We start from the raw sequence: 27,057 nt of genomic DNA on the forward strand, positions 1-27,057 counted from the left end.
TGGAAACAGGGGCAGCAGCCCAGATTTTGGTTCCTTTCATCAGCCACTAGCTAGGTTGCTAGATAACACTGCAAGAGACTCTGCCTCTTTTTTAACTTTAAAAATAAAATCATAACCTGTTGCTTACAAGTAGGTTTTCAGGCACAGGGAAGCCTAAAGCTTTATTGGAAAGTCCATTCAGCTCTCCATGTTTGTACCTTTCAGAGGTGAAGTGCACCTGCAAGCCAGGCTACGTGGGGGATGGCATCTCCTGTAGTGGGAACTTGCTGCAAGTGCTGATGTCCTTCCCAACACTGGCAAACTTCCTCTCGGTAGGAACAAAGGCTGGGGTGGGAGTGGAGCAAAGCAGGCCCTGAGTGCTCTATCCAGGGTTTGCTTTACCAGCCCAGAAAACACAGGCAATAGCCACACACCAGTGAAGCAAGGCAGAGTGGTCTAAATCTGCACCTATCTGGTCTAAATCCAAACCAGAACTTAGTTACTACTTTTTTAATTACTTGCTCCAAAGAGGTTTCTGGGTTCTAAAATTCAGTTGGAATTCAAAGCCTGGTGCATCTTTAGCTTAAAGGAGCTAAACTAAGCACAACTCTCTGCACAACTAAGCATCACAAAGAACACTGTGCTTTGGAATTTCGTTGAATTGCTACTGGGAAAAGGCAAAATGTTGAGAGTTCTTTCCTTGTCACTACTCAGAAAGGCACTATATGTATCAGCAGCCTCAAAGGCAACAGAGGCCAAACATCTGCAAATCAGTTTAATATGTACTCATCAAATTAGCAGCTGGAGCTGGTTTTGAATACAATCTTCCTTTGGAAAGTCACTCCAGAGCTGTTTCATGGCTAATAACAGAGAGTTCCTTTGTTGTCATTTATACAGTGTCATCTTTTCCACTCTCCTCACAAGAATGCACAATTGCTCTCTAGTAAAGCTGGATTTTGTTTCTGCCTAGGACATCATGGTTTACTCCAACACCTCGAGGAAGGGGAGAGAGTTCCTGCAGTACCTCACAGACCTGTCAGTTCACGCCACCCTCTTTGCTCCAAACGATAGTGGGTTAAAAGAAAATGAGGTCAGGGAGGTTTTTTCCCTTTCTTCCTTGTTCTAATAATACTTCTTAAACAGCTATTATGGGTTTCTACATCCCATTGAAATTTAAGCTTAGAAAAATAATCTTAGTATGATGTGACTTCTGCTTAACATCATGCAATTTAAACTGTGTTCATGGTTAAAGGTGCAAGTATTGAATGTTCAAGTCAATAGAGAGACTTTTCCATCAGGGATTTTAGTTACCCTGTCATGAAGGACTCTGCCTGAGATGGAGTCTGTTCTGGCTCATTAGCATTGAGCACAGTTACTTGAAGAAAGCTGCACACAACTTTGGTATTTCCCACAAATACATTAAAGGCATCCATTCCTGACTTCAATTCTATCCTTACCCCTTTTATTCTTTCTTTTCTTCCTTCAATCAAACAGTGTCTCAATTCACAAGGGCTTATCCTTGGTTCACATCTTCAAGCTGTTTGGAATATCTTCAAGTCTCATCACTTCAGAACATCCTACAGAGGAGTAGAATCCTTTGTTCCACTGGAATTAAGGTCCTGCCTGCTGCAGGCAGCCATCAGAGGCCAGCAGGGACACAATGTCCCACTGTTCCCATGCAGGTTTCCCAATAACATCTAATGCTGCTGGACTTGCTGCAGCATTAAAAGAGGGAGAAAAAAAGGTCACAGGCACATAGCTTACTAGTAAATCCAAAGGATTAATGAGATCCATTAACAGTCCTTGTATTTTGCCCTCATTTGCAGACACTTTCTGGGAGAGACATCGAGTATCATTTATCTAATGCCAATATACTATTTTATGAGGACTTGACCAATGGAACCACCCTTCTAACTCGTCTAGGGAAAAAGCTCCTCATTACAAACAGTGGGGGGCAGGAACATCAAGTCCCTACTGCTGACCAGGTACCTCTGTAATAGATTTCCCATCTTTGTGTTTTCCCTGCTCTTATGCTTATACCTTGTAATCAAGTGACACACTGATCTGGAGGGCATTTTGGTCAGGTTAGAGTGAGCAGCAATGAGAGGCTGAGTTCAGAAGGCTCTTTCCTGTCCAGAGACTGCAAGATAGCAGTCTCTGGCAAACTGCAAATTTAAAAGCTTGCAAATGGACATCTCTCACCTGCAAAACTCAAAGGAAGCTGTTGAAGTGGCTTTCAGGAATGGAAAAATGGGGATATGGGCTTCATTTAATTCTTTTTTCAGCTTGGTAGGATTATGGGAGATGGCTGTGTAGTAGGTGAAGAGATGAAAGCAGCAGCTTATCATTAAAAAAATTTGTCAGGTTTCTTGGTAACTTCCTGAATGGGGCAGGAGACACCAACAGAGCCTTGCAAGCAAACCCCAGCCACCAAACTCGAGTGGCAAGTGGCATCCTCCCCAGTGGAAGTGGCTGTGACTTCTAGGCAGAGCATAGCAACTTCAAAAAGATCACCAAAAAAATCCAGTTACAAAGTATAAAAAAAAAAAAAAATAGGCAACATGCAGGTAATGGTGGTGGCTACTTCATGCCACAGCAGAACCCTGACCAGCCAGGGGCCATCCCAAGCTGATGTGCAGAGAGACAGCAGTGTAACTTTCCATGTTTCTTTCCACATATTTTTTCTCTCTGGGTGCCAGCAACAGAGGTGGGGAAACCATCTTAATGTCAGTTTTACAGTTTTAGTACCAAAGGGAGAAGGGTCAAAGCTCAGCTCTCATTCCTTCTCCTCCTGGCAGAGCGAGATCCGATACGTGGACAGAAGTGCTATTGTTGAGTGGGATATAATTGCTTCCAACGGGATAATCCACATCATTTCAGAGCCTCTAAGGGCTCCATCAGAACCTGTAAGTACATAGTGATTCAGGTTTTTGGGGTGGTGAGAGGTAACTGTCTTATTTTACCCTAAACTCATTGCTGACATTCGTATATTCCCAGTTTCCCTGACATATATACAGCTTTCAGCTTAAAAGATTACTTTCAAAGAGAATTAAAAGTTGAAAACAAGGTACCAGTGATACTGAAAATTTGTCTGAACAATTTCTTCCCACGGTTATAAATTTGTTTTCTTTGTATAAAATAATGGAGCTCATGTATGTAAGGGAGATTTTTAAAAGCTCCATTTTAGTTCTTCCACTTTCAGGCTTCTAAGGCACCTTGTTTACTCTTGCCTTGGCATTCATTCCTATCCAAAACAAGGTGTTTTAAAAATAGATATCTTTTGCCTGCGTGAATTCCTGCAAAGCTCCCAGTTATCCAACTGTCCCCTTGGTCCCCAAGGTTTGATGATGGACTTGGCAGCGCTGAGGGAACAGTGGGACTCGATCATCTATTTCAATATAAACAGTTCTGGGATTCTATCAAAAAGCCATGTTTAAATGTCTCTAGGGGACACCTACCAGGAAACCCAAGAACACCTTGGGACCAGAACATTTCTCAAAGGGACGTAGCACATGCTTGGTTGCTGTAAGCTGACCAGTGCCCACCCACAGCTCACTCACCCTCTCCCTTGCTTCCAGGCCCCTCTCCATGCCAGTACTGGGACAGGAATATTCTTTGGCATCTGTCTAGTTACTGGAATTGTGGCTCTTATTGGATATTCTTATCTCAGGTTCAGAAAGAAAAACATAGGCTTCCAGCACTTCAAGGTAGGTGGCAGGTGGGAACACAAATCTGGGGAGGGACAACTGCACTTCCCAAATTCACACCTTTCAGTTTCTCCATACATTTTCTTAAGCTAGAAACCTTCCTGATCACTTTACACTTGAGCTGTTCAGACCGAGACACAGAGAAAGTGGGGAAGCCTCACATGCTTGCCTTGGCCATGAGCTTCCATGTGCCCTCTGACCTCTCCACCCAAGTGTCTGCTCACACAGACACTTCCAACACCGAGGGCTGGCCCAAAGCTGATTTAACTATACCACAACATTGCAGAAGTCCTTGCCTCCCCAGAAAGCTCACCCTTAAGGAAGCAAGGAATTACAACCACTGCAAGGGCACCTGTTCTCCTCCTCCATTACTATTAATTTTGTTGTTCTGGGAGTTGAAACATTTCATAGGAAAAAGGTGAGATCCAACAAACAAATTGAAATGCCTGTAGGGTTGAGAAGTGCAGGTTTTTATACTGATGCACTTTCATGCTTGATTTCTCTTAACTAATCTTGCTAGCAACAAATATATTCAAAACCAGTCAGCAACAGCCAAGCTACAGAGATGAGGGATGAGGAAAAAATGTTACAAGCATGCACAAGAAAAAAACCCAAAAGAAGGTCTACCTAGAAGCAAACAGAAATCCCTTCCTGTTCTAGTCCCTGCAAGTAACATGAATCATCTTGTAGAAACAAAACCCAGTAACAAACTCCATAGCCAAGCTATAGAAGAAACACTTCTATTTTTAAACAGGTTCAATGAGAGGCCTCAGGACTAATCAGGGACTTTTTACTCCAAGCAACATTTTAGGGCCACACTTTCTCTCCTATTCTTTGCTGAGGCTTAAAAATAAGAAGACAGAGGAAAGGAGATACCAGTGTTAAGTGACCTGAGATAAAACAACAACCAAAACCACAATTCATGCCCAGAGACAGATCTACACAATAAAGCCCATTGAATCACAACACTGCACCAGCTGGTAGGGAAGCTCAAGTGCCCCAGTTAATGCACTGGGAGAAGAGGATGAAATGTAAGCAAGTTTGTGTGCTCTTGTGTAGTCAAAAGATGACATTGACACATCGCTGGACAAGTCACAGCCTTCAAATATCACCAACCCCTCATATGAAAGCTCTTCAACACTGACTTCATCAGAACCTATTTACGATCTTTTCTCAGTAAGTGTTCATTTTGATTTGAGATTGAGACACTACTAATAAAGTGGTAAAAGGGAATAACTTTATAAAAGAAAAATGTCTAGTTGGAAATGAAAAATTAATTCTAGAAGGCAGCATTTGAGTTCCCAGCTCTCCTGTCTCCTCCCTGCTTGAAATTGGGTTGCCTCACCTGTAGTAAAACTGAAGCTGTGGTCAACAGCTGCATCTCAAGGCCATCTTCAAAGACAGCTGAATTAAACTGGACTTCAAATGCCACTGGATGACAGTGACATATCTACACAAACTTTAAAAGCCTTCTAATTTTGTCTCCTTGCTACAAATGCAGCTGAGAGCCACGCTAGCACTCCAAAGAATCTGAAACACAGCAGGGAGGCAGCTGGGAATCCAGGGAAGGAAAGATTGCACCCTCAAGTACATGCAGAGTCTAAAATCAAAATGCACCATTTTGCATCCAGTAAAAGGACTTGTTTGGTGCAAAAACGTCAGGTGCCAACTCTGCCGTCTGTATGGACAAATTCGTCAAAAGTTACTGTTTTTTCTAATGCTATGTTCAAGTCTGATTTTCTTTTTATTCTATTTTATAGGATTCAGATGACCAACAGCTTGTGATGAGTGGTCCTTACAATCAGAATTAAAAACTGAATTTGGCATTAGTCATCTAATAAATACATTTTTATTCACACTTACTGTTAATAAAAGAGCACCTACATTACAGGGAATAAAATCTTTTACAAATTAAAAAACAAAAGAGCACAGCTTTGTTCTAAGATGCTTTCTATATAGCTTACATAGATACCAACTTCAGAATTGTTGGCTGAATCTGAGTAGTACCGACTAGGAGTGCTAAAAGTAAAATTGAGTCTCAGCTAACCTACCCAGAAGCAGACATCTCTCTGGGAAAAGCAGCTGATTTTCACTCACCTGCTACTTAACCGCTTTTATTCTTCTTCACAGACTTTAAAAGGGCCACATGCACACAGGGCTGCTAACTTGGCAAATATCCTAAATTTTCTAGTACTCCAGGCCTGTGCTTTCATTTTGGCTCAGTTACAATTAGAACAGGCAAGTGTGAAACAGAACATGTGGTAAACCTCTACTTTTAAACTGATGGGGTTTTTTGCTGGTATACTTTACTGTTAGATAGTCAGCAGCAGGAAACACAACCATCCTATCTGTTCCCCTTGCCTCCTGCAGCTTCTCCATCTTTCCTCAGCTTTGGCTTGGTGTTTGGTTTACATCTCACCTCTGTACAAAGGGAAGCAGTAATTGAGGCAGCTTTAGGAAGAAATGCAGGTGATATGAAAGCATTCAAATGAACCATTTTTTTTGTGAAAAGTGGACTATGATGATGAACATCCCCTTGCCGTGCAAAGTCTACATTCAGCTCTTCAGGTCACACTGTGTTTTCACCAAGCACAGCAGTAACAGCTGCCACTGTGACCACACACTACTAGAGATGAATCAAACCCGAGTTTGATTCACTGTCACCTCCTTCCATCAAAATATTAAATATCATAGTGGGAGCATGAAAGAAACCACTAAACAGCAAGAAAAGAACGGTGTTCTTTTTGGCAGCAGTAACATCCCCCCAGTCTATGGGGGCATGAGGGAAGCCCAGGAGAGCTTTAGTTCCCTCTGGAACTACCCCAGGAGGCATTCCCTCAGAGTAAGGCCAGGGGCAAATCCAGCATTGTTGTTGCAGCTATCAAGCACAAGGAAGGGAACATAATGTGTAAATACACATTCATCTGGATGAAACAGACAGTCAATTTTCTCAGCTCCTTCCCCTGTACCCCTACACAAGCCTGCTTGTTTTCACAGACTTTAGAAAATTTAGGACACAAACACACCTAAACACACACACTTGGAGAGCTTTCTTCACAGAATTCTGCAATCAATACAAATCATGTTCTTTCCTTCTCCCCAGTCAATCAAAATATTAAGGTTCACAGAGACCAGAAAATAAAGTCCAAGCATTTATTTTTTTAATAATCATTAAATATTTTTATCACAAAAAGAAAAAACCTCCACAATTCATTAAACTCGTTTTTTTAGTGACAGGCTATTCAGATCTGTGTTTTTGATAGACCAGAAATAAATTTCTTCTTGCTTTGGTATTCAAATGAACCACACTCCCCAAATTAGTAGACGATGCCCATTAAACATGCCTAAAAATCTCTCTGAAATCTGTAGCCTAAGGTTAAAATGAGTAATGCAGAGAGCATCAAGGTGAAATTATCCTAAAAATGCAAGACATTTTTAAAAGTTTAAAAGCAGCACTTTAGCACTGAAAAATAAATAATACACTTGGATATTCTCATTTTAATTTATATCATATATAGTTGGATTATTTTAAAAAAACATAACCCTTAAATAATTAACTTTTTTCATGCAACATTGTTTATTTCAACAAGTCATGCAATAAAAACAATATTTTACTTCAGTTGGCTGTTGCAATACAGCTTGGTAGAGAAGTTTGATTTCTAACTTAAGAGAAAGGAAGAAGAAAATCTTGAAACAAAACGTGCATTTTGTGCATAATATAACCATCCAAGCCAATTAAACTGTTCCTGCTTAACACAGGATGAATGTACAGTGGTTTGCGTGGGTCATTTTTTTTTTAAAAAGGTGCATTGAAATCTCTGGAGCATGAGTGGTGCTACACACACATAACACCAAGTTCAGTTGAAGCTGAGCATTAGGATAAAGAACTGAAGGCAAATCAAGATCCCATCTTCATATTTCATTATCAAGTTATGCTAAATATTTCTTGCACTGCCCCACCGAGTTAGCTCCTGATGAAGTCACACTTACTTCCTGCAATACGTTATCTTTTTATTCCAGCAAAACAAGCAGGACAGTCAGATGAACTTACTCATTTCAGGTATATTCATCTGTTTAAACACAGGGGGGTTTAAATCACACACTTCAGTCAAGTTTGAAACAGGAGTATAGAAAAATCATAAAATCTAAACCACCTCTGAGAACTTCATACTGATTTCAAGCATACAGGAAAACTACTTACAAAATTGTGCAGGCTAAATTAAAATACATTCTTTACATTGCAAACATGCTTTTAAAAACATGAAATATACTGCATATGAAATTCAATCCAGGTACTTCCACATACAGAAAAGTTAAAAAAACAAACAAACCAAACCATAAAATTTTGGTCAACAAAACTTTGTTTGCCTGACAATCATGACAGAAAGCAAGTGATATCCCAATATGAATACCAAATGCTGTATGTTTTGTAAATCACACACTTTTAAAAAACAAGCTTTTAATAACTAAAATTTGAAAATTATTAATCATATTGCGCCTTCTGAAGTGGCTGGGGTGGGAAGTACCACTTTAAAAAAACAAACATTTCCTTTGGATACAGAGAAAGGAAAAAATTCTTATTTAAAAACAGCTATATAGCAGTTCTATAAAGTGCCTCTTTGAGGAAATACATCAACAGATGTTTTCCTTGTGCAAAATACAGATTTTTCAGCTCAAATCTTTGAAACACACATGCTACCCAGAGTTTGTGCTCATGCATTACTTTCAATATAAAGTAATTCAATAAAATTTCTAACCTAGACCAAAACTATCTTTCTTTATTAAAAATGTGTACCACTCTTAATTTAGCTTTCAGGGCTTGAGCTAAAAACACATCATCAGAAAACTCTGGGTTTCACTTCCTCGTTTCTTAATTATTTTTCTTTAAGTTCTTTGCCCATTGTGCGTGTTTACTTTTGACTGTAGAAGTCCATTACTGAAGGCTATATGAAATACATTCTCTCCTAGGGAACAGCAAAGCCACATTGCATACCACTGGAATAAGACACTGTTTAAAAATTTAAAAGCAGCATTTAGGATCAAACTAAAGCCTGATCTGATGATCTGTCTCCACTCTTTACAGGTCTCTTCTGTAAAGAGAGATATGTCTCCACTCTGAAATGCAAAATGCAAAACCTCTTGAAATGACTATTATTAGAGAGTAGATACTTGAAGTGTTCTGAAGCTCAAAAAAAAGTACCTAAAAGTTATGAGAAGGAAGCTGAAGCAAGCTACTGCAAGTTTCAGTTTTAGGCTCAGGTCTACCTGCAGCCAAGCACAGACATGGCAAGAACAGAAAGTGCAGACAGGAGAAAGAGCCTGGGAGCCTGAGGCCAGTGCAGCAGAGACAGGACACTGCAGCCCTTGGCCCCTCACAGGTAAGGCTCCATCTGTAGCAGCAAGGAAAGGTACCAAGTGTGACCATCCCTCTCAGTCTCACCCTAAGCTGGTTACTGACTTGTATCACTGAACTACTAATACTGGATTTAAGTTCTTCTGTGCCAAGATCCATTACAGGCTCCAGCTGGAGTGCTGAAAAGGGCCAGAAGAGAGAGTCCTGGTATTTCTTTGTAAACCACAAGGCTGCAGATCAAAGTTTTCAATGAACAAGCAAAAATAACCAGCCCAGAACACCAGCAATCCTCTCCTTCAGATGTGCCCTCCCTCCTGGCCCACTACTAATTTGGCAGCCCATCATCTCTTCTGTGTGTAAGAGGAGTTTTCACATATCCGAGCAGGAGAGGAGAAAGGTACAAAGCTTATGAGAATATGTAAGAAATACATATAAACCAAGGTAACAGATTTAAGTGACTTAAATAAAATACAGGTACATTCAAGAAAACCAACAGATATTTGTCCATTTTATAAACGAGCCACCAACAGTTTATTTGACCTGAAGTGTCTCTTGTAGGAAAGGTATTCTGAATGTACCAGTGCACAGCTGGTCTGACCAGCCAGGAAGTTCATGCTGCAAAGGAGTCCTTCTTGGATAAAATGTGTAATCAGGTTCATAGTTCAAGAGACAGCTCAGAGATGCCATGTAGATATCTGCAAATCTAGAGAGACGTCTCAGGAAGTAAGTTGGATTCTCATCAGTTCTGAATATGCTTCCAAACTGTGCATTGAAAAAATTCCTGTTCATCTCCCTGTCCCCCAAAAAGAGAAAACAAACACAACAAAGTGAACAGACTTGCAGACATCTCTTCACCAGCTGAAGCAAGCAGATCCTAAAACCTGTTCTGTGCATTATTCTCTTGCCATTGTTCTTCAAAACACCAAAATGTGCCACAGAAGTTTTTTACCTCTTGCACTTATACAACCCAGGTCTAGAAATCACATTTGTGGAGAGCTTCACACATCTCCCACTAGAGAGAAGTTGTTTCTGATAACAGAAACATGACATGTCAAACCTTTTTTTCTAGGGACTGTGAAAGAACATTTTTGCCTTTATCGAAATACTAATGACATCCAATGTTTCAAAGATAAAAGGCCTCTTAAGAAAAGGGAAAGATTTGGCTTAATGCACACAAAAAGTTTAAACACATCTCGGAATTAAGTTCTGGTCATTAGTCACTGCCAAGTATCATTCCCATTTCATTTATTCCCACATTTCTGGGGAAAGCTGCTGGTGGTACAGCTGCTTGCCTTGAAAATTGGGCACTTCAAAATCCCTGCATTTAGGGATTTCTCCTTCATGATAACAGGTCATTAGAACTTCTAGCCTTATTACCTGTATTTATGACAAATCTACAGCTAAATCCAACCTGCACAGAGCTCAGTTTCCATGTAATTCTAATATGCAGAAATCACGTAAAAAACCTAGAAAAGTGACCTAAATCTTGACAAAGAAACACATTTATTACTCCTGCAGAAGCTGTGAAATCAACAGCGACAGCTGAGCACAGACGGACAGAAGAATCAAAACGAGGGGAAGGGTTTTCATACAAAGTTACCTTTTCCACACAGAAAAGTTACATCTGTTCTAAAGAAAGGGAACAGGGAAAAGGGTCCACATGCATAAAGTGTCAGAGGGAAAAGAGCTGCCCAAGAAACAAGTAGAATACTGCTTTAAAAATATTTTAAAATGTCTGTAACTACCAAGGAATACAAACCAGGGATGGAAAGAAACTGCAAAGAAACCTCTGGAATACATTGCATAAAATGGTTACCAAAGCATACTGCAAATTCTTCATCCCCTGTGTCTTACCTCATTTCCTTTCTTTCCTTCTTCCATTCTTCTAAAATCATTTGGGAATCAGGATCACGGTGAACCTGAAATGCAAAGTATAGATAACCTGTAACTAAGGATAACTTTGTAAATAAGCCTTTCTATTAATAAACCCTTATCAGCTAACAGGACACAAGCAATAATTCAGAGATCCGTGTACAGAAATTATCCACGTGCATTTTAAACAATCAAAAGCAGGAAGTGGGACAGGATGTTGAGAAAACTCCTATTAACTAATCACACAAACAATTGTATTTATCTCCAGCCCAACACTTCAGCAAGACTGAAAGCAACCAATGCAAACATCAATGTCCAGCATTTAGAAACTTGGCTGGATCCCTTTGGCTCTCCAGAGCCGATTACACACACACAGAGCACAAACCTGCATGTGCTCCAATAATCCTGTCAAGGTCTGCAGCCAGGTCATGGTTTGAATGTACTTCTCTGTGTTCATGATTTTAATCTCTGATCGTAACTCTGGAATAATCGCACCAGTGCGCCAGCCATGCTTCAGGGTCAAGTCCTATTTACCAAGGATTACAAAACACAGACATTAGTCTCCAAAAGAACTACTTAAAAGAAAAGAATCTGACTACTGTTTATCCCAAAACGGTACTAACTTAATTGGTTTTTATGTACAAACAGAAGTATGAAACAGTGGAACTTATCTGTGCCAATGGACAATAGAATTCCATTTCAGATTAAGCATCAAATCCTACATTTTTGAAGAGAGAGAGATAAAGAACACACAAGCACTTGCGAACACACACAAATTCATTAGGTTTAAAACAAACAGAAGGAAATGCCTCTGTAGATGAGAGCTCTGCTGCTGCCAGCAGTACCTGGAGGAACTGTGTGCTGGTCTGTGCTGTTTACCCACAAACCCAGCTGACAGAAGGCTACAACCAGGAGCCCCACCTATTCAAGCTCCTCCTGACAGGTACAACACAAGGCAGCTGCCACCTGTGCCCTCCTCTCCATTGTACCAGAGCAGAACAAAGCTGCATCCTCCTCTTGGCCCTCCATCTTCTGAAGCACACAGTGTTAACTGTGATTTTCAAAAGCAGGCTGAGGGGAAAACGTTAACATCTGCTGCTGCTGAAACATTACCAAGCTTGGCAGTGGAAAAGTCACATCCAGGCATTCATAAGAAATCAATTACAAAAGAGATGAGTGGTGGTCACTTACCCTAAAGTAACACTTAACAGAGTATTTGCTCATAAGGTGGCAAAGAAAAGAAAATCCTAGAGAGTGGGGATGCAAATCAGAGCAAGGTCTTGGGAAGAATATTCACAATTAGTGACTGGCAGATTGCCTCTTGCATTCAAAGCAGAAGACCATTCAGCTGTCATCTAAGTCAGGCATATCCTGTACACTTGGATATCTGTGTTTGCTTTCAATTACATCTGACACAATCAGCATCTGGATCAGGAATACAATCTCACACATTCCTGACCACAGCTAGTAAACAACTTAAATGCTACAAGTCAGGTGGAAAATATGGTTGGCATTTTACAGTACCAAGGTTCTTCACTGAAAAAAAAAAAAAAAGAAAAAATAAAAAAGCAATATGGCCTAACTACCAAATGTTGTTTTATTCTAAAATCTCAAAGTGCGTTGAATAACTGGGGAGGAAGGGAGGAAAACTAACAGAAAGCCTCATATTTTCTCTGATTTTGGGAAAGCAAACTACTTACTGCCAAGTCACTGTATATGTGGTCACCAAAGTAGAGAACCTTAGAGCCCCTCCAGCCAGTAAGCTTCAGAAATTCATACAAGTTACCCTGCAGAAATAATGACATGGACATTGTAGCAGCATGTGACTTGCACCTTCACAGGCATGAAAAAGGAACTTGGTACATCACCAAATATATTTCATATCATGAATCTTGTCCTTGATTCAGACACTATGAATCCCAAATTCTAACAGGTGATTTCAGTGAGAGTAGCATGTCAAGAGACAAGGACATACAATATCAACAATGAATTTGCACAACTTCAGACATTAAAATAACTCTCTTAAAGAATGCATCTGCATTTTAGAAGCTTTTTTATCCAAAGAAGCTTGGGTTTCTAGGAAATAGCTATGAAATTTCAACAGAAAGAATCAATTGAAAGCATACCTGTTTGTAAATCTGGCCTTTCTGCAGCTTGTGAATCTTGTCCCAGAGCAAGACTCCCCTTTCGTTCACCTTCCGAAATGGTCTAGAATAGATAGGCAGTTGTTATGTTGCTGTAGAAATCCTGACACTCCTTAGGAAAATAAAGTCTTAACATTAAAAATATTCATTTCTCAAAAGGAAAAAAAAAATACCTCTAGCATCTGAATTTTGTAAGAGAAAAACCACAACTCAAACTTCTACTTTAACCAGCGAAAAGCAATGTAACTCTCCAGTACACCTATGACATCTGTAAACACAGTTTGAGAACAACTGCTGAGAAGTAAGGCAGGGACCCCAGGCAGAGGGGAAGAAACAGTGTGAATTGTCTGCCACTAAGGAGTAGAGAACAAAAAAAAAAAAAACAAAAAAAAAAAAAAAAAAAAAAAAATATGCGTAAGACTCTTGCCCAATCCCTCAGTTTGCATACCTGGACAACTGAAGACAAGAGAGCACAAGACTTTTTGTGCACAGATCTTTTTAATATTAAGTGCAAAAAGCAGAGGGAATATAATCCCACCTCCCTCTATTTCACTTTCAAATCACAAGCACACATAAAGGAACAGGTCTTTTTCAAGGTTAGAAGTAGAGCATACACTTTAGAAATGTGTTTACTTAATCACAGCTAGTTCAAATATTCCAGTCTGTCAGCCAGGCAGATGCTTTTTAAACATCATGTGTGATGAAGGAAAGGAAAAAAAAAACCTCAGAATCAATGGAAGACATTTCCAGATAAGGGTCTGATTTCAAAAATCATCAAGATTTCTCATGTTTATTAGGAAAGAAGCACACTTCACCAACGTGCAAATAAGACGCTAAAAACAGTTTCTGTGGCCCTAAGTCACTCCAGTGGACCTGCGACAGCTCCTAGAACTTTCTTAGGAAGAAACAGTAAATATTTAGACTTCAGCATTGGGTGTTGCTGCATTTCGTAATGACCTTATCCAGGATTTCATCAAATATTATTTCATTTTACATTGCAGCCAAAATATTTCCTAACACACTCTATAGCCTTATATGGAAGAGCTGCTTGAATCATTCTTTACTGACTAAATACCCACCTTCGTTTATCATTGAAAAAGTTTGGTTTTTCAGCCTGGACAATGACCACATCAAAAAGATCCCTCCAGTCCTTGCCAACTATGAACTTCATGCCTTTGTCCCTAAAAAGGACAGAGGGATATTAACAATGAAGTGTAGCAAAGTGCAGTTGTCTATGCAATAAAATTAATTATACTAGAGAACCTCATCTTCCCCATCCTTTAAGAATGCACAGTTAAACAGCAAACTACTGCTCACTTACACAAAGCTGCTGGGACTGTTTGTGATGAGAAACATCTTCTTGCCATGATCAGCCAGCTTTGCTAACACTGCACGAGTCTGTTCAGCATAGCAGATGTATTTCTCTGCGAGGAGTGGGGAAAACACAGCATTAATTGAGCAAACTCTTGTGAAAAACTTTGGATGCATTCAACCAAGAGCTCAGAACACAAGGTTATACTTAAACAAACCTCTGACAAGTGGGAATAACTCTTCCAAACTTTAAAAATTTAGACTTTGTAATCTTTAAATATGAAGCCAGAAAAATCATATACTATCAATAAGAAAAGCTTTGATAGCTTATACCATTAGTACTTACCAATATCTGCTTCAATTGCTCTGTACATTATCCCTTTGATATGAACATCCCTGATGGAATCCTGTAAGGAAAGCAACGAGCACTAAAGAACCTTGTCTTTTCAAGTGTTCACCAAACAGCAATGGGAATTTGTTTTTAAAACAACTCCTCTCTTAACATTTCCAGTTTTACAGAAAGGCCATGTAATGTGCAATACAATTATATATATGTATGCATCTAGATATGGATATATGATGTCACCACTAGACAAAGACTAAGCTTGTCTTCTGAGAAATTAATTTCATAATTTTGGAAAGTACAAAATTAAATAGCAGAGGGGCTGTTTCACATAACTGTGAAAGGTTGCTCGGGACAGTGAAGTGGGGTGAAAGCCCTCTGCAGAAGCAGAGTCATCACAGATTTCTAGTGACCTATGGAGCAGAACACATTCCTTTTCCCTCAGCAAAAAAAAAATCGTACATCAGACAGATTTTAGATTACAATCACTCACAAATGCCCTGACTATCTACATAAGAAATTTATTAACAGATGAAAGAAGCTAAATGTTTGGGGAAAAGTACTTATAAGGCGCTCTGGAGGAATTAAACAGCTCTCCTGATCCAGCTCTGCACCAGAAACTTTGATTAGAACAGTGGTAGTGCCATTTTGGTACTAACACAGGATATGTCCTCAAAATCCTCAAAAAAGTACCACTCTACGGTTTCCAAAATGCTTGCAATGCTGTGTAGTACAGAAATTTCTCTACACACTTCAGAGAAACCACAAGAACTGGCCTTTTCTATGTTACATAACCATGACATAAAATTATCTCCTCTGCAGGACACATGATGAGGAATCAAGAGGGTCAAATTACTCTACACTAGCACTAGAGCTTTTATGGAGGAGGAAGAGAGGTAAACAGGGAAAACAGATAGTTCAAAAGTATACAGAGATAGCAAATGACACGAGCAAAAATGAAAGCTCTAAACTGGAATTCCCTGTAACCTATTACATTCCCTATAGCCTGGTAAATCCCTGATAGCGAGAAAAAAAAAGATATGTCCAAACAATAATCAAAAGAACTTTTATCACCTTACAAGATCTTCCCTTTCCCCCAATTCACCCCTCAAACCTAGAAAAAGAGCAACAGCCTTAGAATGCCAGCTTTCAAACAAATGTCAGTTGATTATTTTCCAAGCTCTACCTTAATTTTACTTATGTTTTTACAGCTGTATACCCATAATTGCTCCATGCAAAACCTAAGGTGAGGTATTTCACTGAGGCTGGCACAACAGGCAAAAGCTTCCTGAAGTGTTCACAGAGAAATATACACGTTTACACACAAATATATCAAAATCTTCAAAGCTTGACATCTACCTTGACATCTTTGTACAGATGAACAGGTTCATAGTCTATGTTGTTTTTCAGAAAATATTCATTCACACAAGAAAGGAGTGTCATTTCTGGCAAGGAAAATATATCCATGAATTGCTTCATTGTATTTCCTTGTGAGCTCTACAGTGGTGGGAAGAAAAGGAAAATAAAAACAAAGTCAGGCACTTCTCAGATTAGAACACTTTCATTTGTCCAGTGTAAACACTTCAGCTTAGTTGCAGATATTGAGCTTTTGCCATCCCTATTTACACTGCTAGATTGTTTTTCAACTAAGACCTTCAATAAAGTTATCACCAACAAAATTGTTGTGATTAATTCTCCAGATACATCCAACTCATCATTCCTAAGAGCAGTACGTCAGTTGAAAAAAAAGAAGACAATGCTCAGCTCAAAGTCAAGAGAAGGCCTTGACTAGAAGTCTGCACATCTGCAAACAAGAGCCATCAATGAATGAAGGATGGAGGTTTTCTTATTAGTTTGGTGGGGTTTTTTTAGGAAGTGAAATACTAATTAGGATTGCAAAACAATTTACCTCCTTGAAATGATACAATAAAAAGTGGTAAGGATCTACAAAACCTGGCACAGTAACAGAGGAAGAGATTTCTACTTTGTAAAAGTTGTAACAATAGTGATGTTTCACAGAAGTAGAGAATCTCATTATAAAGCAGCAAATGCAGCCCAAATATCTCCCAGTAAGAAGGGAGGTAAAGCAAGAAGCTCAGGATCAGAGTAACACAGAGCACAGGTTGCAAGGGACTGCTGGAGAACACCTTGTCCAAGCCCCCTGCTCAAGCAGGGCCACCTAGAGCCAGCTGCCCTAGAGCCACCTTGTCCAGATGGCTTCTGAGTATCCAACAACAGAGACTCCACAACCCTCTGGGCAACCAGCCCATGCCAGTGCTAGGACAGCCCCACAGCAAAGGAAGCATTTCCTGATGTTCACAGGAAACCTCCTGTATTTCAAGTTTGTGTCCCTTGCCTCTTGTCCTTTCCAAGATCAAAGTACAGACCTAAACAGACCAAGGCATCCCAATGGGAATGCCAGAGTGATATTCACAACTGCTGCAGAGACTAGATTCAGGAATTCTCAATTCAGCTCCTAAAATAAGAACAAGTGCAAGAACAAGAAAATGTTCCACATCACAAAGAAGGGCTTTTGAAGTCAACATGAAATTAACATCTGTACATAAAAGGGGTGAAATCAACTTGGCTTTTTAGCAAAATGTCAGCTTCAGCCTTCATTTGGAAAAGAGGAAGCAACCCACCAGAGGGAAAAAGCAACCTTCTCGACCAAGTTTAGGATTTAACTCAGAAGTGTAATCTTTCATCATTAATCTTTTCCCAAATCCTCTTAATGTCACTCTGCCAGTTTGCATGCAGGAGTTGCCTCCATGCATTTACTTGCTGCTACACCAGCTAAACCATCAGACCACCGGGAAAAAGCAAAGTAGATGAACCAGATATGGCTCATTTCCCAGCCTTTATCAGATCCTCTGTGCAACACTGAGCAAGTCACTTGATTTTCTGTCTTCTACCACTCTGTCTGTATGACTTGGTAAGGAAACAGAGAAGAAACTAGAGCAAGCAGGAGAAAGAAAAGTAATTTGTCACTTTAGAGGGCAAATTTCACATATCGTGCTAAACTAAAGTCAACCATATATTGAGAAAATATAACTGCTAATTATAATGAGAACAAAATTTAAACCTCTACACTCATGCAAAAAAAAAGTAATTAAAAAATTAAAAACAACCAAAAAAGAATCCCCACACAACCAACCAATTTTAAATACCAATTTGTGCTTTACCTTTCCATAAAAGTCACTCATTTGTTCTAAAGGGACATGGGAACCATCATACATTGCAATGACTTCTTCATCTGGGACAACACTAAGGCCTCTGGAAAACAACACCAGCTTTAGTTCAAAAGTCAGATTAAAATGTTCAAGTAATCACCAAACTCTGACAGAACAACACTTAGATCTGGATCTTATAAAAACACTAATAATGTCACAGGAACATTTTTTTTGTAAGTTAAAACAGCATCTTTCCTTTATCAAACAAGTAACATTTTAACAGACTCATGCACACAGAACACATTCCAGTTTTAAGTCCTTTCTACTTTCTTATGGGAAAAAAGCTTATTAGTCTCCATAAAGCTATGCCTCAAGGGATTTTTTAAGAAGCGGTTAGAACTTCCCATTTCTTAACACAAAGTAATTCCTCACACTGCCTTTTCTTTGATAAGAGTATTGATGATATGATTGTGTTTAAACCACATTATTCTGTAGCATGACCTTTAAGATTTAAGTGAAAAAGAAATATACACAACCTTTAACTAAATAAGAATTTCTTTTAAACTGTATGACCAGTTCAGTTTCCCAAGATTTAAATTTACTCAAAGGAAGGTTGACAATTAAGACATTCAAATATAACAACAAATGGGGGAAAAGAGATGACATGTCCCCAGAGTTTATCAACTATCAAGAGAGCAAAGGCTTTAGTTCGGTTCTGAATGTTGACAGCATCAAGCATCTTGCACTAAAGCATCTAAAAGACTGCAGGCATGCAAACATCCTCACCAGAGGCCACAGAAGTGTTGAGATTCTACTCAAGATTAAAAAAAACACTAATGCAAACCAGATCAGCTGGTCTCCTTTTTCCAAACCTACTTATGCAGTTTCACAGCCTTGTAAAACAGTCCATTACTTCAGTGCCTCACTTTCTTGGTCTGACCAAGAAGTGTTGCCAGGCATTAAAATAAAAATAAATTAATTCACAAGCCTGATGCTTTCAGTCCCTAGAGTCCATACCAGTTTGCAGTGGAAAGGACTCTTCCAGGCCTCCTGTGGTGGCAGAGTCCCACATCAACCAGCCCTTCTACTGCACTTCTGTCCCCACACCAACTGGGACACAACCCTGAGCTGCTGCTGCTGGCAGAACTCCAGCATTCAAGCTGGTCAGGTGCACCAGCAGAGCAGATAACACTTGGGTTTTGTAACATACAGAGTTCAGTATGACACCCTCCACGGCAGAAAGCACAAAGAAATGCAATGAAAATATAAACCAGATACCAAGTAACACCATCAGAATTGAGGAGATACCTTCTGGTCTGCAGACAGCTATGCCAAGTGCTACTTGAATAATGCTAGAGGAAACACTTGTGCATGAGGAGCTACTTAATCACAGATCAACACAGGACAGTTGTGAAAACCACAGTGGAGAGATGACTGCCTAGGCAAAGCTGTAGGTTACTTTTACCACAAGACTCACAGTCTTGACACAGTTCACAGCTGTATAATCGCACATCTTGACATCAGCCCTCATGGCCTTTAGCCTCTCTTTTCCTCTCCTCATCCCTGTACAGGTGTTTGGGGAAACGGCATGAAGATCTGATGCAAACCATCATTTCCAGGTCACATCCCCTTTTGGACCCAAATCTGGGTCTTCTGTCTTCATGGTGGATGGGGGAAGACAACTAAGAGTGCAACAAAATAAACCTGGGTTGAAGTCATTTTGTCCAATGACTTCAACAAAGGTAGCCTGGCTTCTTGTCTAATTTAAAATCCGGTACCAAGTGTGGTGCAAGTTTGATTTGGTTGATGTGTCCAAACTTAAAAGCTCTGTACAAACATAGCAGGACTTCCCAAGTGTCTCCACAACCACACCAAAGTCATGCTATCAGGCACTCTGTGACAATTATTTACATAGAAAGCAACAGCAGGGAAGACATCAGGGTATTTTTAGATGTCTTTCAGCACAATTTAACAGCCGGAAACAAAGTGATTCAGCACTATGTGACCAACCAGCTTGCCAATTCTCCCAGGGCTGGACTGGGGAATCAGCTGTGCTGGATCAGGCAGTAGATGTGTACACGTCCGTGTGTACACACTGAGGTGCAAAGAAAACCCCTTCCAGCAAGGCTGCAGTGCTGATTCATGTCTGTGCTCATCGGGGCACAGCTCCTGGTAAGAATCCAAGCTCTACACTGATACATGCAATTAAAAGACACACAAAGTAAAAGCATATGTTGTTGTTATTATAAAGGAAAAATAACTTTACCCACCTGTAAACTGTTCCCAGCTGAATATAATGAAAAGCATCAATCTTCATCAATAATGCCTTGCAAGTAAAAAAAAAGAAAAGAAGATTTTATCACTTCAACTATTTGACATGAAATTACAGAAGTCAAAGCAATTTTATCTACAACCTTTCTGCCTCAAGAACACCTGAGCACTCTCCCTCCAGCTTCCTTCACAGCTTCCAAAGTACTTTTATCAATGGCTTGTACCTAGTTTTATCCTGTTGCACCCTAACTTGTCTTCCCTTCCCCCCTCACCATGAGGATAAAATGCTCAAAACATGTTCTACTTAAGAGCCATTTTAAAAAATATTATTATTCTTATTGATGATGTCAATAATATTAACAGTAATAATAACACTAATAATAACAGTAATAATAAAGAATAAAGAATAAAGCTTGCTATTAAAGACAAAAATATGAAAAAAATCCCTACACATCAATGCAGAGTGAAAAGTTGAGAGGCTTAAAAGCTCTATTTTCTTTCGCTAGGTTCTCATCACAAAGTTATTTATACATACCCGGTGCACATCATAATGAAGCCCTCTGATGGCAAAATTGGGATCATAATCATATTTTCTTATTTCTGCAGGATACTAAGAAAAGAGAGCAATTACTTGATTTTTAAAACCACAGTCAAAATAGTAAAAATTGTGTCTGCAGAATTTTAAAAGTCTAAATTTTCTATGCTTCTCATTTGCTGTAATCATTTAGGAGAATTTTTCATAGGCTGGTGAGATTTGCAGGAACATACACCTGCAAGACAAGTCAAATATTTTTCCAAAATCCAAGGTCATAGTTTTAAATCTAAGGCCATCCTGTCACCTGAAGCTGGACATCCAGGTAGCCTGTAGTGATTACCTTTGGACATTAGCCTCTTGTTCAAAAAAGCGAATTTAATATATTCTTAATGTGTTCTTTATACAGTAAAAAAAAGCATTTAGAGATGCACATGAATTGAATGTCTGTTATGTACTCTTCCCTCAGGTTCTTTTTATATAGTGTAGGTAGCTCACACCATTATATAGTGAGCTGTAGACTAACATTTTTCAGTACAAGCCCATTTGCAGGAAACCATAATTCTGTCCTTCTTTTAAACACAGGTTGCCATGAAAAGAAATTTTAGGTGCATGTCTTGGGCTAAGGGTTTTGTTCACTTGTTTTTAAAGGGTGAAATGCTTCAATAGTTTCACAACAATTGTTTCCAGAGGAAACAATTTCTTAGATTAAGCTACTGAAAGGCAATCCTTCATTTTCTTCCCACAGGTTACAGCAGCCTTAGAACCTGACATTGTTTTTCACCTTCTCTACAACAGTCTCCATACATATATGGCTAATTTCCAAGCCTTCAGGGGGGAAAGTCCATTATGCAGCCTCAACAGAGCCTCTAGCTACTTCATAAGAAATAATCTGTCATTTTCCCCCAAAGTTCTTATCTTGCTGAAGAGGACTTGCACTGCAACCACTGTAGATTGCATTTGTACTGAGTACAGGCATCTACAGTTAAAGAAAACAGCCCTATCATCCCTACACTAGCACTTCCACAAAGTTTGGGGCAGGCTACTGATCTGAATGAAGAACAGCATCAAAATCTACAGACAGGTTGGAAGAGGCATAGCTTTGGTCAGGGAACATGAAGCAGAGGCACAAGGGAAATCATCAGGTAATGATACAGAATGTGATCAACTAAAAACTACCATGCACTGTACATGACCCAAAGCAACTGCATCAAACATGTACAATGAAATTTATTTCTGTCTTTATCAAAATTCTGCACACTTGACTCGCTACTTTAATTTATTGTACTAGAAAGTTGTCTTTTCGGATACGTGCAAATACATATGAGAAAAAAGACTGAGCTTACCCTGGCATGCAAATCAAAGCTTCCTTGCAAACCAAACAAAGGAATGATAAAAATGGTACTGTTTGCTTACCCCACTTTTGGTAGGGGCAAATATAACTGGACTGAAACAGCAGTCCTGATAAAAAGGCATAAGGCCTGTATGTCAGGAAAGAAACAAACCCAGGAGCAAAAGCTTACATAGAACACCTGCTGCCACCTCCATGATTAGCATTAAACTGATGTTTATTCTCTTGGACAATTCTTTGCTTCCTACACTGCATTTTACAATTTTTGATGTATTACCTCCCACTGCCATGAGCAAAATTTGTCATCTTTTGAGTTGACTGAGACAGTCATAATGGACACTGTCTAGAGGGTCTTTTTCTAATGGTAAAGGCAAAATAAATATCAACAGTATAAGCAGCTAAATTCCAAAAGGAGACAATTTCAATAAGCTGTCTCAAAAAGTAATTACAGCTTTGTTTAGTAGAACTCGGGAGATTTTATCCAGGACAAACTGAAAAGCTATTGCTGCACAAATCCACTCAAGTAGTAAAGGCAGAGCACTATCAGAATTTTTGTCTACAAGAATTAATCTTGACTCCTGCAGTAACATTTTTTGTTCCAAGAATGTAACTTTAATAAAGTATATTTACACATCCCACAGAATTTGCTATGAAGACATGACAAAATTGCAGGGGGATAAAGCTGTGTATGCTTGTAGCACCCATGAAGTTTTGTTTGTTCTTCCAAGGGTATTTATAGCTGTTTATATATAGCTCCTAACCTTTAGATTCAAATACGAAAGTAGAGTAACACCACGCATTCAGATTTAGGTTGTATAAAAATACACAAGCAGTTTTATTAAGATATTCCATGGACTTTTGGTATTTTCCTTTCCTGCAAAGCCTACAGTTTAGTTAATTTTGATTCTTTTAGTCTGTGGATTTTTTTCAGTCTTTCTCCCAGCAACACCTTCAGTTTCCCAAGCCACCTATCCCCCCCTCCAATTCCTGACACACAGGAGCTTTTCCCATCCCCAGGTTAGCCAAAGAGCAGCTCCACAATGCCTGGATGTCAAGTGGTCACCGATGCAAGAGCACTGCTTGGAGAGCCAGGAGGAAAAGTGCTCTGAGCTGAACACTCCCTTGTATCCAGGCTCTGATCACTGCACATGCTGCCCCTTCAACCAAGGCAGCTGAAATGCCAGGTACACACAGAGCACTCCGTGCAATCAAAGCCCTGATATGAAATCCAGCTAAAAATATTTCACAGGGAAATTAATCGCTGCACTCACAGCAACGGATGAAACACAGTAATGGTAACTTTTAATCTCCTTATTTATTAATGTGACTCCAATAAACGACAATCAGGAACAAACAACAAACCATACGCCCACATTAAAAGATAAGACAAATATAACTGTATTCCTTAACAGACTGTTCTCTGCTCAAAACTGCAGCTGAGAATAAAACAGGGCTTCTGTTGTGCATATATAGCTGCTGCACAAAATGTGCTATAAGGAAGCCAAGCTAGGACTGAGGCATGAAAAGATGATTTACGCCTCTCAGTTAAAAATGATTTATTATACCCTTTATTCATAAATGTATTGCTATTCCATTAATTCTACTTACCCGATGCTCATTAATAAGAAGATCTCGAGCAGCATTGAATATGAGTGTGTGCAGATGTTTAGAATAAAAGACCAAGGTGTAGTCATAATCAAACCCATAAATTTCAATGTCTGACAGACTCATCTCATTGTTTGAAAAAATAGCATCTGGATTCAGCATGTTGCTCATAATTGAAGGAACCAACTCTGTGAACAGGGGAGAGGAAAAAAAAGTTATACCAGTCTTGTAGTTGTATTTAAATAAAGGCATAGAAATCCATTAGCAATTGCTAAATATAGATAAATGATGATGGAAACTATCAAACTAATTCACACTAACCAGCTAATCCTTAACAAAACGATGCTATTGAATATGCTGTCCCTGACTTGTCTTGGTGATCCTTCGTTTTTATTCAAAGTACACTTTTCTCTTCAGGCCAAGTCTGAAGAGAAGATGCATTTTGGCATCTTGCTTATCAGAGAACACCAGACATAACTTTTTGCTAACTCCATTTACACATTTTTTAATGTTTTTGAAAATGAATTTGGAGTTGAAGAATATTATTGTATTATTACTAATTTAGGAGCCTTGTCTTCTCCTCCCATTGCTCAGTCCAGCTCCTGCCCCTGAAGCAGAACTGACATTGTTTTAATTTGATATTGCTTTAATTTTTGCTTCACCATTTCAAGGTTATCACATTAATCAATTTCAACTCACACGAATAAACTACATGTGACTGTATACATAACAACTATTACATACACGTTGTTATGCTTATTAATGTCCTAGAGAATCAGCAAACCAAAAATATTCTGCTTATTTTCTACACCCACAGAGAGTGTGTACACCACTTCCATTTTTAAGGGTATGCTTTCTGTTGATATTTGATGGAAAACTACACTGACTGAGAAATTAAAGCTGTGACATAAGTAAATTTAGGACCAACACAGATGTAAGCATTAAACATTGAGAGTGTTTATATTACTTGTTTACAAAACTTGAAAGAGCAACATTAGGAGGTTAAATGCTACTCTCCTGGCAGCATAAAACATGAGCATGTTTTCCTCCCTTCATTTCTCATATACTGTCTTTATATTCCAGTCCTCTCTACCAGTGATAAAAAAATGGGGAACATTAATCTTAAACCTGTGCTTGGAAAGGTGAGTTTAAAGGGTATGTGCTTTGTTCAGTTACTTTCTACATAGGTCTAAAAGGAATTGCTCAAGCTTCTCTCAAAACCTTCAGCTCTGAGGACAGATCCCTAAGTGCTCCACCACTGAAAACATCTCAACAAGGCAGGTAGGTGTGGGGACTTCAAATACAGATACCTAAGTCTTTTAATTTTTAAGAGAGGGGAAAAAAAGCAAATTCACCAAGTTTAATTCCAAACTTCAAACAAAGCCCAGCAACCAAATCAAATGCAATTTGACATGCTACAATTAAGGCAAATATTCCTACTCTATAGAAATGGCCATGGAGCATTCAATTAACCTGAAGTCATAAACACAGTTTTTAATCAACTTCTAAAATCATGTTACAACACCCGTTCCTGTATTATTAAGTACTTTTTCAAATGTCACTTGTGCAGCTTGGTGAGTCAACACTTGTTTTAAAAATATTTACGTTGCTATCTATAGATAAAAAGATACTTCAGCTGAAAACTAGCATGACTGGTAGCTGTCTGAAAACAGACAGTATAAACAGTTGGCAGCTATTAGGCATTCTGGCCAGCAGACAGCATCACAAGTGCTACAAACCTTGGGTCAAAAAACAGGAGAGACTTGTAGCCTTGTCAATCTCAACATCATAACTAACTGACATATCATACTTGAAGCCATTGGGTGACTTAGGTTGCAATATAATAGCCTGAAATATTCTCAAAGCAGTTGCCTCATCTTTAGCCAACTCACACCCACTGGCCAACTTACTTTGTCACATCACCCTACCCCAGTTCTTAAGTGTTATTTGGGTGTGGTTTAGAACAACAGAAAGTTAATTCCAAAAACAGGAAAAGAAAAAACAGATCCAAAATAAAAGGCACTTCCCTTCCTCCTATCCCTTATCTCACCCTGAAAAGCAGACCTCTCTTGAAATCGCTAACACAGGTTTTAATTTCACTTCTGAAATGCTGACGCTATTTTACATTCACAAATGATTTGTTTGCACCCGGCTCTGTGAAGTCTCAGTTCACATTCAAGACGCCTAAATGTGGGAAAATACAGTAATTTCTTTTTTTTTATAGGTAAAACGTGCAGTCTAAAGCATTATCCATTTCCAGTACGGGACATGCTCTTCCACTTGGTATTGTGGAACACACTCTGCCTGCCTCTTCTTCTTTCAGCTCTCAGAAGAGACCACAAGCAAGTATTATCTCGGTAATTCTCTTCCCATCGGAGCAAGGGCAGAAGCAAGAAGACGTTTCTCCCCTAGCTTTTTTGCCTGGCTGATCTGAAGAACAGGGCTTTCTTCCCAGGGGCATGTGAGCATTTTATAATGCTTCACACAGGGCTATAACGGAACCACAGGTGAAACGAAAAGAGCCGTCCAAAAAACTTCATAGCATTTCACATTTTGGAAGAGCAGCCTATTTCAGAACAGTCGTGTGTGCGTGTGTATAACGGTCATCGATGAGATGACCAACTTCTCGATTTTCTTTCTACATTAGCGTTTCTACACGCAGCACCCCTCCTAACCCTGCCTCTTCGCCCGGCCCGAGCCGCGCCGTGCCAAAGGCGCTGGTGAAAGCGGCGGCCCCGGGCGGGCGATGGTGCGAGGGCAGGACGAAGGGGCAGCCGGCCCAGAGCCGCGTCCCCGCCGTCCGGCCGCACCGGGCGAGGCTGTCCCCGCGCTGCCGGTCCGGCGCTGGGCACACACCGGAGCGCGGAGCACACGGACCCGGGCCTCGGCCCCCGGGCCCTTCCCGCTCCCCGCCGCCACCGCTCCGGCCCGCTGAGGGGGCGCCGCTCACCCTTGGTGACCCTCTTGGCCTCCTTGTAGCGCGACCACAGGTAGCTTTTCATGTCGGGCGACGGCTGCTGCTGCTGCGGGGCCACGGTGCAGAGGGGAGCGGCACCCGCAGCGGGCAGGGGCAGGACCCGGCCCCGCCGCCCGCCCGCCCTGCCCGCCGCCAGCAGCGCCCGCGCCGCCACCGCTGCCATGCTCCGCGCTCCGCCGAGCCGAGCCGAGCCGAGCCGCCGGCTGAAGTCACTTCCTCGGGCCCCGCCCCGGGCCGGGAGGCGGGCCCGGCCCCGCAGGTAGCGGCGGGAGGCAGGGCTTGGCCGCCCCGACGGCTCCTCGCCTCAGCCCCCGGGGCTGGGCGCGCTCGGCTGCGCCGGGACGAGCGGCTCGGGGGCTCAGCGGCCCGGCCCGGCCCGGCCCTGCGTCTCCGTCTGCCGTCCCCGGGAGGGAAAGCAGCGGTCCCCGAGCCACCGGCACCT

At 40.3% G+C, this 27,057-nt stretch overlaps 2 protein-coding genes across 3 annotated transcripts in view; one reads left to right on the plus strand and one right to left on the minus strand.

Moving 5' to 3' along the window:
* Nucleotides 1-5,497, plus strand: part of STAB2 (stabilin 2) — a 71,835-nt gene extending 66,338 nt beyond the window's left edge. For both annotated transcript variants that reach the window (XM_062491265.1, XM_062491264.1), the window contains 7 exons: nt 205-311; nt 950-1,069; nt 1,806-1,964; nt 2,778-2,885; nt 3,558-3,686; nt 4,746-4,862; nt 5,447-5,497. In XM_062491265.1, coding sequence (XP_062347249.1) covers nt 205-311; nt 950-1,069; nt 1,806-1,964; nt 2,778-2,885; nt 3,558-3,686; nt 4,746-4,862; nt 5,447-5,497 — 791 coding nt within the window. The remainder of the gene's footprint in view (nt 1-204; nt 312-949; nt 1,070-1,805; nt 1,965-2,777; nt 2,886-3,557; nt 3,687-4,745; nt 4,863-5,446) is intronic.
* Nucleotides 5,498-6,825: 1,328 nt separating this feature from the next.
* On the minus strand, nt 6,826-26,778 carry NT5DC3 (5'-nucleotidase domain containing 3). The gene is made up of 14 exons (XM_062492098.1): nt 26,589-26,778; nt 23,642-23,826; nt 20,686-20,760; nt 20,150-20,205; nt 17,892-17,982; nt 16,069-16,206; nt 14,713-14,773; nt 14,377-14,479; nt 14,135-14,236; nt 13,038-13,119; nt 12,612-12,698; nt 11,297-11,437; nt 10,894-10,958; nt 6,826-9,832 (listed from the first exon to the last, which is right to left on the minus strand). The coding sequence occupies exons 1-14, from the start codon at nt 26,776-26,778 to the stop codon at nt 9,571-9,573; spliced, it is 1,638 nt and encodes a 545-aa protein (XP_062348082.1). The 3' UTR covers nt 6,826-9,570.
* Nucleotides 26,779-27,057: the final 279 nt, after the last annotated feature.

Source organism: Cinclus cinclus, chromosome 4 (genome assembly GCF_963662255.1).
Source record: "Cinclus cinclus chromosome 4, bCinCin1.1, whole genome shotgun sequence".
NCBI classification, from domain to species: Eukaryota; Metazoa; Chordata; class Aves; order Passeriformes; family Cinclidae; genus Cinclus; species Cinclus cinclus.